Raw genomic sequence first — 12,474 nt, forward strand, 5'->3', positions numbered from 1 at the left:
AACTCTTGAAAACTGTAGCAACCTCCTATACAATATTATTTGCTCACAACACCTTGAAGAACTTATAGTTTATTGAGGGACACAAAAAAAGTAACAGAAGGGAAAGGAGAAAGAGATGAGAGGGAAGGGGGCAATGAATGTATTTCATACATGATTTAAAAGTCCAGAAAGTCAGAAATAGAGTCAGTAGGGGAAATTCTAAATGAAATTTAGAATGGGAAAATGGCTGCTCCACAAAGGTCTCCTCTCCCTGCACCAGAAGTCTGCCAGTGGCAACAACAGATTATTCATGTGGTGGTCTCTCTCCTCTTCAGTTCTGCTTTTACTTGAAGGTTTTTTGTTTGTTTGTTTGTTTTTGTGGAGGAGAGGGAAGTTGCTAAACACCAAGTTGCAGGGTAGGAGTGGAGAAAGAGTATAGTACTATATGGTAAAGTTAACATAGGTGATAAAAGTTAAAGCAAAATATTTATAGGATTCTTTACAGCCATTCATAGTAGTTCCTGGAACATGTCCCAGCGCCCTACTGTGCTTACTTTTTAAAAAGAATCTAATAAATTTCAAATGTTACTTTCAGAGCTGTCCTACTATTACAAGATGTAAAATGAAAAATGTTGATTATATTAAAATAAAAGATTTTTGTACAAACAAAACCAATGCAACCAATATTAGAAGGGAAACAACAAACTGGGGGAAAAATTATAACAAAGCTGTCCTGTTTATCTGTCCTTCTAAACTCCATTCTCTTCTATTCTGTTCATTAAAAAAAAAAAAAAAACCTTTACCTTCTATCTTAGAATTGGTTCCAAGGCAGAAGAGAAGTAAGGGCTAGGAAATTGGGGTTAAGTGTCTTGCCCAAGGTCACACAAACTAGGGGGTGTCTGTGACTACATTTGAACCCAGGACCTACTATATTCAGGTCTGACTCTCTATCCAATAGACCATCTAGATGCTCCTATTCTGTTTATTTAAAAAAATGTTAAAATGGCTTTCTATATTTTCACCACTATTGCTAATTCTCACTCCATCTGGGCTACCATTTCCCAATTAAAAACACTGGGAAAGAAAGAAAAGTATCCTTTGTAATAAATAAACAGAGCAAAACAAAATAAATGCATATTATAGTTATTTCTAAAGTGTTCATTTCAGCAGTTATGTCCATCATGACTCTATCAAGAGGTGTGTGGCACCTTCATCATAAGTCAGTTAACTCTTTCATTCATTTTTTTTCCTTTCAGTAATATTTTATTTTTTCCTAATGACACACAAGAACAATTGCTGACATTTGTTTTCCAACACATTGAGTTTCAAATTCTCTCCCTTGCTCCCTATCCTCCCTACTCTTTAAGAATGCTAAGCAATCTGATATAGATTATATATGTGTGATCATGCAAAATATATTTCCACATTTATTATGCTTTAGAAGACATTTTTTTTAAACATGAAGAAAATAAAGTGAAAAAAAGAGTTTCAATCTGCATTCAGACTCCATCAGTTCTTCCTTTGGAGATGGATAGTATCTTCGATTATTGTGTTGCTGAGAATACTTAAGTCATTAAGAGGTGTTCATTGTATAGTATAGCTGTTACTGTGTACAATGTTCTCTAGGTTCTGCTCATTTCACTTTGCATCAGTTCATGTAAATCCTTCCAAGTTTTTCTGAACTCATCCTGCTTATCATTTCTTATAGCACAATATTATTCCATTACAATCATATAACTTGTTCAGCCATTCCTAATTCATGAACAAGTCTTTTAGCTTCCAATTCTTTGCTATCACAAAAAGAGCTACTATAAATATTTTTGTATGAATAGGTTCTTTCCCCTTTTTGGATCTCTTTGGGATACAGACCTAGAAGTGGTATTGCTAGATCAAAGGGCATGTGCATTTTTATGGCCCTTAAGGCATAGTTCAAATTGTTCCCCAGAATAGTTAGATCAATTCACAACTCCACCAAATAGTGCATCAGTGTCTGATTAGTTAAGCCTTTTAAAATTGTTGTTCATTATGGTGTTGTCCCTTTATAAACTATACTTCTGATTTTGCACCAGTTTGTATTATCCAACAATCTCTGAAATCATATAATATAATTTTTCATAATGAAATAATTTTCTATCACATTCATATATCACAATTTATTCAACCATTCTTTAGTTGTCTGAGCCAATCGATTTGTTGTTATTCAGTTATGACTGGCTCTTCCTGACCCTATTTGTGATTTTCTTGGCCAAGATACTGGAGTAGTTTGTCATTTCTTCCTCCAGGTCATTTTGCAGATGAGGAAGACAAGGCAAAGAGGGTCAAATGATTTGATCAGGGTCATATAGCCAATATATAAGATGAGTTTTCCAGATTCCAAGACCAGTACTCTATTCAATGCAGCACCTTGGTGCTCTGAGACAATCTATAGCATCTCATTTAGATTCTAATTTTGTCCTTTTCTCTGGACCCTCTACTCTCTCCTTTTTAGTTTCCCTTTCAAGGATCTAGACAGTTTGCTTACAACCATTCCTATCCTGGCATATCTTTCTTCTTACCTCCATTATGGTAGGAGCAATATCTTTTTTTTAATTTGGAAAATTTTAATTAACTAATTAAGAATATTTCCCCATGGTTACAAGGTTCATGTTCTTTCCCTTCCCTCTCCCCACCCCCCCTTCCACAGCTGACCTGCAATTCCACTGGATTTTACATGTGTCATTGATCAATACCTATTTCCATATTATCGATATTTATACTAGGGTGATTGCTTAGTCACTCTCTCTCTCTCTCTCTCTCTCTCTCTCTCTCTCTCTATATATATATATATATATATATATATATCCCCATCAACCCATGTGATCAAGCAGTTGTTTTTCTTTTGTGTTTCTATTCCCAGAGTTCTTCCTCTGGCTGTGGATAGTGTTCTTTCTCACAAGTCCCTCAGAATTGTCCTGGGTCATTGCATTGCTGCTAATAGAGAAGTCCATTACATTCAATTCTACCACAGTGTAACAGTCTCTGTATATAATGTTTCCCTGGTTCTGCATCTTTCACTCTGCATCAATTCCTGGAGGTCATTGCAGTTCACATGGAATCCCTCCAGTTCATTATTCCTTTGGGCACAATAATATTCCATCACCAACAGATACCACAATTTGTTCAGCCATTCCCCAATTGAAGGGCATCCCCTCATTTTCCAATTTTTTGCTACCACAAAAAGTGCAGCTATGAATATTCTTGTACATGTCTTTTTGTACAAGCAATATATTAGTCTCTCTATTCTTGCAAATTAGGTTAGTTATGCCTAAAGGTATTGCAATGGTCCTAGAAACATGATTGGCTCAGGACTAAAGTTAAGACTTGACAGAACTTTCTCATCATTTGAGTACAAAGCAACTCCAGGACCATCTGATGTTTGGCTGGTGGATCTTAATTGTCAGCTCTGGCAATGAAGCTTTGATCAGTTGAATCACCTCAAAGTGTCCTTAATGCCTATCCTTTTTGAATATCCTTGCCCTGTTATGGCTAAATAAACCTTTTTATTTTTGTTAAACGTTGAATTGAACAGAAACAACCAGAGGATTGGCCTATATCAGGTTCAGCCTGGTCCAGCTCAGCTCAGCTCGCTAAGCCTCATTTGTTTCCCTGTTGAATTTGATGTATTTATACAGCAGACTATGTGTCCAACTCTCCTTTGTCCTATACAGATAAAATCAAGTTTAATCTGATTCTTACTTCCCCTACACTTTCTTTCATGTGTATATACTCCTATTTTTCACAAACACTAATGAAGAGAAATAGCAATTTTCACCTCTTCTAACTCCTTTTTACACTACTATATTACTTTAACCTCCTTTCTTTTTCCTGTTAAATCATCAGAAGAAATCCATTCCCAGGACCTGTTTTTCCTTATTGAACTTCCTTGATACCTTTTGAAGACATTCATGTTCTGATTGCTTCTTCCTCCTTGATTAAAATGTTAGCACTATATCATCTTATAGATCATTTCTGTTGCTCAAATATATATATATATATGTATATATATCTTTCAAAGTTTTTCTGGACTTATATATCAAACTTATTTTGAACTATTTAACTATTCTCTATTTCATTCTAAAAATAATTTTTTCCTTCTATAGGATTAAACTTAAATTTGAAAAGAAAGCCCATTTTTTTATATTTTGAATATTCTTTTCCAAAATCTCCTCTCATTTCTGGCAGAAGTTGCTAAGGAGGTCAATAATCAGTCACAGATTATTTATTAAAGACCTATTATATGACAGACATTGTGGTGGCCCTTAGAGATTAAAAGAAAGGTTAAAAAAAAAACAGTCCTTGTTCTCGGGGAATTGACAGCCTGATAAAAGAACATGTAAGCAAATTAGAAAAAGATATGGACAAAATAAATTGGAGATAATCTCAGTTGGAAAGCACTAGTATTAAGGGAGATTGGGGAAGGGCGAAGGCTTCCATGTAGAGGTGAGACACAGACCTGGTAAGGACAGAGAAAACCAGAGAGAGCTAATACTGCCAGAGAATGAAAAGTTTGTGTACTAATTTGAGTTCTCTGGAGCAGGACACTTCTTGTGATAGCTCCAGGGTACCAGGTGTTCTCAAGAGGAATATGAAGTCATTACTATAGATTCTAAGTGATTTTACTGTTTTGAAACACCTCTGCCATGCAGTAGAACCATAAATCTTAAGTATTCTATGGGTCCCTAGAGCTGGGGCTCATTGGTAAAGGAAGAAAAGCTTGAGGCTCTCCTTGTCTTGAAGCTCAGATATGTTATTTGTATTCTGAATTTTCTGTTGGGTAAGAGAAGATCTGTTCTCTATTTTAGGTTTTCATCCTTCCTTTCTGAAGAGGACCAATGACATCATGGGGTGATTTCTACCACCTGTCTGTATCAGTCTCCTTCAATTCTATTGGAATAAATCTCTTTTATCCACCCACTGTGCCAGGGGGCATCTTCACATTCTTGGAGTAGACATCCCCCTACTCAGCAGTGGGTTTGAGGCTTGCCACGTATCCTCAACCCGGCTTAATCTGTCTATCAAGATGGTTTGGCTGCTGGGTGTGCTACAATTTTTTGGAGTCACAAGTGGGACTTTGAAAGGGAGACACCAAAGGTGGATAAGCACCCTGGAAAGGACTCGGTAAGCTCTCACACCTAAAGTGCTGGTCTTTCCTGCCCCCATATATTCTTTATTTGATAGATTGTTAGTGGGAAGAGAGGGCCCTTTTGCCATTTTTTTAGAGACCAGTTAGATGCTAATGTTCCCAGGGAATAACCTCTAGGAACAAGTCAAAGAATGACTTATGACAAGTCACTCAAGCCTAAACAGGTCCTGGGTAAACCCATACCCAGTGTAAACCCTGGGCCATGAGTTACACATGTTTGAACATGGGCCAGATCATGTCTCCAGAAGTATAACTGTCTAATAAAATCGTGTCTACATAATCACACACACACACACAGATATATAATTGCACATTACTCTCTATTGGTCTGTATTTTAGCTCATATATAACATGAGTAGTATTTGTCCTCTGACACCATTAAAATGAATTTCATAGTATCTAAAAGCTGTTCAAGTTAAAAACAGTACCCAACAGGCCATTGTTAATTATTATAAACATTTATTAAGCACCAAGGGTATACTGCTAGATAAGACATTAAAATATTAATTTAGTGTCCCTGCCATCAGGCTTACAATTTAAAAGAAGTCACACAGTTAGGTTTATTATCAGCCTATTTTACAAATTCTCACTTGGAAAGAATTATTTTAGCAAATAGGTAAGGCAACATAACATTTTATTTCAAATATGGTGTTAGCAGTCATTTCTCCTTGTACCTTAATGTGTTCTCCCTACATATTTGGCTTATTTCTAAGAGAAATGGCACTTTCTCATGTGTAAGTATGGGCTGTGGTTGATTTTTCAGAATACTTAATTTCTCACAAAGAGAACTTTAACTGTTAAGACAAAGATACAGAAGAACAGATTACTGTGATGTCTTACAAACCATGAACCTCACCCTTACTAATCTGCCAAGAATCCTTGAGGTTAGAGTAAGATCTATTGATAAAAACTGTCTAGTTGATGGCTTGTCTTTGGCATCCCCAATCCTAAGACCCTTTTCCCTTTCCCGACAGTCTCTTCCCATCATATCGCCAATGGTCCTAATATTTTCCTGTTTGAAAGGTCCTACATGTAAAGAACAGATATACATATTGGAGTAAAGGGATGTTAGCCCTCTTAAGTTATTTGCATTTTAAATGAGGATGGGTGGGGACATCAATGTGCAACACAAAGAAATGAATTGTTAACAATACCATTTCAGTTATCAGGGATTTACGGGGAGCCAAACCCCTAATTTGCCTACTCATATGTTAGATCTGTCCTGAGTAGGTGCACACAATCTATGGTTTGTTTTTTAAAATGTGTCTCTCTTCTGCCATAGATTTCTGAAGATTTGTGTTGCTCTTCTTAATATCCAGACCAGTTTTGGAAATGTTGTCCAACTTGGTGATTGGGACTAAATAAGTGTTTCCATGGTCTTATGTTGCTGGTCACATCTGATACGATAAAGGCACAGTTCTGAGGAACGATACTCTATGGTTGGAGTACAAAAATGATTTTTTGCATCTGTAGACCCCACGACTTGCAAATAACAGGAACTTGATACATATTGGTTGAAAGAATACACTGAACTTTAAATTACCTATTGATTCTGTTATTACATGAGGCTGATGTCTTTGGGCCACCAAAAGGCTAAAAACACTGAAAACAAAACCCCATGTCATTTGCTATGGGAAATTTGACATCATTACTAGGTTTTACTTTTGTGAAATGTGACTGGAAAACTCATTCAAAATATTCAAGGGTGGCTAGCAGTTCCCAGTCAGTTGATTTGAGAGATGGAAAAATCATTTAAAAAAATTTCCAAAGGCATTTTGGTGAGTTGATTTTTCCTCCCTAGAATTCATTTTGAGCACTTTATCTTGGACCAATCTTGATGACAGAAATAGCAGTATTTTAAAAATATATTTCTAGAATTGCATTTCTATTATGTAACAAATCTATATAGAAAGTTGGGTTGGGAAATTGTTGGGTATCTTTTATTTTGGGGTTGAAATTACCCTTTTCAAAAATGCTTTTGACCATTTTAAGGTCATTTCTACCTTCTTTCTTTAAAAAAAAAAAGAAATCAACTGGATAATGAAACTGAGATTGAAATTCTGGAGCATAATATGTACATCTACTTTCTGAAGGGCAACAAAAAGTAAATTATATGAACTTTAACTGGCAAAAATATATAAAAAAACATATTTAAGGCTGTGGTAAAGGAAACTGGGTTTACTAGTCTAATTAAATTCACTTGTTTTTTATTTGGTATTGTACTAAGCAGCAAGAACATGTGATTACAAAATGCACTTTTCTAAGGCAAAGTAGGTTTGATTGTATATAAAGCATAGTTATTAGAGAATATTAAAAGAAGTCCAAGCAATACAGATACATACATTCACTGTTTTAAAAAGTGTCAACATTCTAAGATTACACAAAATTTAGTTTTATGTCCTATTCTAAGACTATATAGCTTTGACATTAAGCCTAGAAGCATGACAAGAATATTTGCTTTAATACATTAAAAAAAATACTTCATATGTCCAATAGTTAAAGTATAATGTATTTTCAAATACGTGGGATAAATTCTCTGCACAAAAAAGAAACTTAAAAAAATGCATACATATTTGCTAGATATCCTAACTACAATGAATGAAGGAATAAGACCCATAAGGAAGAAGAGTAAAATAGAAACAATGCAGGATCATTATTGCATTTAACAGAAAAATGGCAAAATTCAAGTAGTTCTGAATAAACCTGTTCCTTTCTTAGTAACCTGAAAACCAAGATCTGCTATACAAAGAATGCTTAAGATTTGTTTATTAGTTTTTTGCTCAAATGGCAGTAATTTTCTTTTGACTCTAATTGAAAATTGTTCCATAATTTGGTAGCTGAATCATCCAAAAGCTAAGACTTTCATAAAAATAAATTAGATTTTTTTGGCCTAAATTAATTTAAATTTAATTATATGAAACTTGCTATGCAAGTATCGTCTACGTATCTACAAATGAGCTTGTGTTGAGAGGGCAGTTAGAGGATTTAAGCTGTGTTCTATATATGGGCATACAAAAAGTACAGTTCTTCAAGGGAAAGAAGGGCAGTATAACATTGTGAAGCTATTTGTGTTACAGAAGCTTTTTAATCGTCACTCTTATGGAATAAAACTTTGTAGGAGTGTGAACGTAATCAAGTAACATGTAACAGTTCCTAATCTTTGCATATGAAGGAAGAAAAAAAAAGTTATTTCCTTCCCAAGGTTTCAGCCAATTTCTTAAGTCTTTTCTTCAGTTCTAATGGAAACTTCTCGTAGCATTTCTTACAGACAGGCTTCATGTCAAACTCCACAAATTTATTCCTAAAAGTATTTAAAAGGGGAAGGAAGAAGACATATTAAAAGTATTGCTTTAAAAATGACAACCCAAATAATATCAAATGATTCTAGTAAGGCAAAATGAACACAACATAGTATCTTTCCTGGTAAATTTCAGAAGGATCCAATTAAGTCTTACCTTAAACCCTGACATTGTGGCAGAAGATACACTCACCCCAGTCTATATTGATACTCTAATTATGCTAGTGAACATCTGTATCTGCCATTTCTAGGCAATGCAAGAAAAAAAAGTACACATCTGGCTTGCTTTAAAAAAAACAACTATGTTTCTGAAATATTAGGTTAAATCTATTTTTTTGGGTCAGCTTAATTGTTTTAAATGGAAATGAACTAGCAGGAAGCTCTCTATTTAAAGGAACCTTTGGGTAAATCCTTTGGTAAACTGAAGAATCTTTTAGCAATGCTATTAATTTTAATTTCTCTTTTGTTAAAGAGTAGGTGTATGGAACTATAAATATAACATTGTTATCACAAGTCTGCCCTGATTGGTTGGTAGTGACATTTGATTACCAAACATTTTAAACTGAGTAGCTATTGGGATTTTTTTCTTCCCTAGAATAAAACAAGTTTTCCCCCACAAAATTCTTGTTTTTGACCATGAAAAAGTGATAGTGATAAAATAGTTATTTACACAGTAAAAAAAAGTTCAGCAAAATGAGAAAGCTTTTGAAAATCTTAAACACACACACACACAACCCACATCCACTTACTCCACCTTGGCTAGTCTGTAAACAGTAACTGTACACACTCCTAAATTAATATCAAAGGACAAACAGCACAACTTTCACTTCACAGAAAAACTTGTGGCAAAGAGAAAGTAGAAGCTTGTGCCGTCTTCCCCTCTAGAGCCAGAGGGTGGCTGCCATGATGTACTCATGTCAAAAAAGCCCCTTCAATGACTTGCTTGTTTTGGATTCTAGCTGGGGCCAAGAGTTTAGAAGTAAAGAGGGTGACTATCACCCTTTAATTTTACCCAGCTCTTTGAAATTCAGTTTAACAAGTATTCACTGAGTGAGCAGAAAAACACTATCAAAATAAGAGGAAGAGAGAAATGGCTAAAGTATTTCAAATATATCAATTTCAAAAACTTCTATTCTTTAAGTAGCGATTTTTAAAATCAGCAACACAACAGCAGCACTAAATTAGACTGTGAGCTTCAACAAAGTGAAACATTTGTTATTCATGTTATTAATAATTTGTTCTTTAAAAAGATACTTTTTTACATTAGTATGGAAATTACTTTTTTGATCTTGAGGAATTATTACTGCAATTCAGAAAAGAGCTATTTTAAATTGAAATAAAAATATAGCTAGCTTCCATCAGTACAAATAATTTATCTTCAGAAGTGGAGGCATATATTCAAATTCACACTATTTGAAGTTATAATGCAAAATATGGTCATTGGTTCCAACTTAATGGAAAGCTATAGTGTGAATCTGAATAATGTTCCCACTTCAGGGAGATTCATTATTTGTACTGAAAGGGACCTAGCTAAAGTCAAATGCTTCAGGGGGGTAGTTTCACATCAGATATGCTTATGTTTTGATCTCTAGCACTTGGCACAGTACCCGGCACATAATAATTGTTTAATAGATGCCTTTTCTTTCAATCATTCAAATATCATTAGGTTGTATATTTCCTACAAAAGTCATCCTACTAATAAAAATACTGAAAAATGCTACTCCTTTTAACAACATTAGACATTACTGCTGCTTTCTAGAAGGTTTCTTGATAAACTGTCCATATTCTCAGGTCAACTGCTAAGTTAGAGTCTCTCCCTGGACATTTAAATTTAGAAAGGCAATATGGCATATTGTAAAGATAAGGTACTTTTTAAAAGCTTGAAAACACAGATAAGGACAGAAAAAATGGGCAAAGCATGCTTTCTGTGCAACAGGATATAAGAGGATGAAATACCGTTTAAATTCTGGAATTAAATATACCTTGTAATTATCATATAGAGATTTTTAAAATGGTAGTAGCAGGACAATTTGTAGTCAATAGACATAGAAAAGGTCTTTTTTTTTTTAAATGATAAAGCCTTGAATATGATATACAGGAAGGAGTTCATCTAGACAGGCTAATATAGGAATTGGGACTAGATTTAAAGCAGGATACTGCTGTGAGCCCTGGGCAAGTCACAATCCTAATTGCATGGCCCTTGCCACTCTTCTGTCTTAGAATTTATACTAAGAGAGAAAGGAAGGCTTTAAAAGCAGAAGAAAAAGGATTTAAAGTAGGAATAGTCATAGGTTCTATCTGTATGGTATTGTTGAATGATTACTATATGTTTAAGCATCTTAAGTACTGTGGCATCCCAAGGATATAGTTCATATACAGAGTATTTTAAACAGGTGAATCAAAGGCTAGGAAATCAGCAAACCAAGATTTATAAAACTGGAATTTACCTACACTGGGTGAGGTTCTAGGAATGCCAAGACAGACAGCAGCTAGAGCCTGTTCTCACTGCAATCTAGTTGGCAATGGGAGAAGGGGAAGGACTCCCAAAGGAAGTGACAACTGACTTGAAGCTGGTAGTAAGGTCAGGACTTTCATAGAACAAGAAGGCTTTGAGCTGCTGGGAAGAGAGGGGTTAAAGGCATTTTAGGCACGGTAGCATAAAAGCAAAGGCATGAAGACAGAACAGGACTGGCTGAGAATGGGGGATCAACAACAGTCCAGTTTATCTATAAGGTAGAGTACATAAAGAGAAGTAGCATGATAAAAGTCTAAAGGGTGAGAGGGTTTTGAATGCCAAGATTAGTTTATATTTTATTTACCAGGGGGAAGCAGTAGATTGAGAGCCTGGACTACAGATGGGAGAGGGGGTTCAAATCTGGCCTCAGATACTTCCCAGTTGTGTGACCCTGGGCAAGTCACTTAACCCCCATTGCCTATCTCTTACCACTCTTCTGCCTTGGAACCAATATACAGTATTGATTCCAAGATGGAAGGTAAGGGTTTAAAAATAATTTTTTAAAATATTTTATTTACCAGGCAATGGCAGGCAAGCCTCTGTTGGCTATGGAATAGAGAAATGATGGAAATGGTTTTTTTTTTAAATGAAGAAATAAGATTACTTGAACAGGATTGTGAAGGATGGATTAAAAACTGGATAGAATTGGGGCCAGAAGACCAGTTTGAATGTCATTAAAATAATCAAATCAAGAGGTTTGAGGGTAAGAACTATGATGGTTGCAATAGGAATAGAAAGGAAGGGATGCATTTGAGAAATATTCCAGGGTAGAATTGATAAAATGTGGCAACCAACTGGCTACAGAGGTGAGCTAGAGAGAAGAGTCAAAGCTTAAAAGCCAGGGAAGATTGGGAAGAGGGCGGAGCTGTCAATATGAATTGAGAATGTGGGGAAAAGGGCTGGTTTTAAGGGGGAAATGAGTTCAATTTTGGCCATGTTGCATCCTGGTGGGAGAAAGAGATGGAGACAGTCATCAGGTAGATGCAAGTGAAATACTAGAGGATTGTTGGAAATCTTGACAGGATTACAACTAAAGCCACTGATTCATTCTAATGTATTCACTGAGGGGGGGGGAGAGGGAGAGAGGGAGAGAGAGAGGGAGAGAGGGGGAGAGAGAGAGAGAGAGAGAGGGAGAGAGACAGACAGACAGACAGACAGACAGACAGACTGAATCTTGGAAGAAAAAAAATTAAGTGGTGAGAGAAGCCCACAAAAGAGATAAAGAGAGGTCAGAGAAACCATGAAAATTTGGGTCTAGAAAGTGAAGAAAAAGATATTATTAAGAATGACAGACCTAGCAATACCACTACTGTGTCTGATCTAAAGAGATCAGAGATAAGGGGAAAAGATCTAGCTGTACCAAAATATTTTTGGGGTTCTTTTTGTAGTGGCAAAGAATAGGCTACAGAGTGGTTGTTCATCACTCGGGGAATGGATGAACAAGTTGTGGTCAATGGTTTCAATGGAATATTACTGTGCCATTTATAAGAGATGATGAAC

At 35.5% G+C, this 12,474-nt stretch overlaps 1 protein-coding gene across 8 annotated transcripts in view; it reads right to left on the reverse strand.

Annotated features, from left to right (window-relative positions):
- Nucleotides 1–5,600: 5,600 nt before the first annotated feature.
- Nucleotides 5,601–12,474, reverse strand: part of LIMS1 (LIM zinc finger domain containing 1) — a 193,493-nt gene continuing 186,619 nt past the window's right edge. For 5 of the 8 annotated variants that reach the window (XM_007501204.3, XM_056807369.1, XM_007501208.3 and 2 more), the window contains one exon: nt 8,328–8,462. Coding sequence is in view for 3 of the 8 variants with exons in the window: in XM_056807370.1 (XP_056663348.1) it covers nt 8,348–8,462 (115 nt within the window). In the remaining 5 variants the exon portion in view is untranslated. Of the gene's footprint in view, nt 8,463–12,474 lie in introns of all 8 variants that reach the window. The other 3 variants (XM_056807370.1, XM_007501207.3, XM_007501203.3) reach the window with 1 other exon arrangement.

Source organism: Monodelphis domestica, chromosome 8 (assembly GCF_027887165.1).
Source record: "Monodelphis domestica isolate mMonDom1 chromosome 8, mMonDom1.pri, whole genome shotgun sequence".
NCBI classification, from domain to species: Eukaryota; Metazoa; Chordata; class Mammalia; order Didelphimorphia; family Didelphidae; genus Monodelphis; species Monodelphis domestica.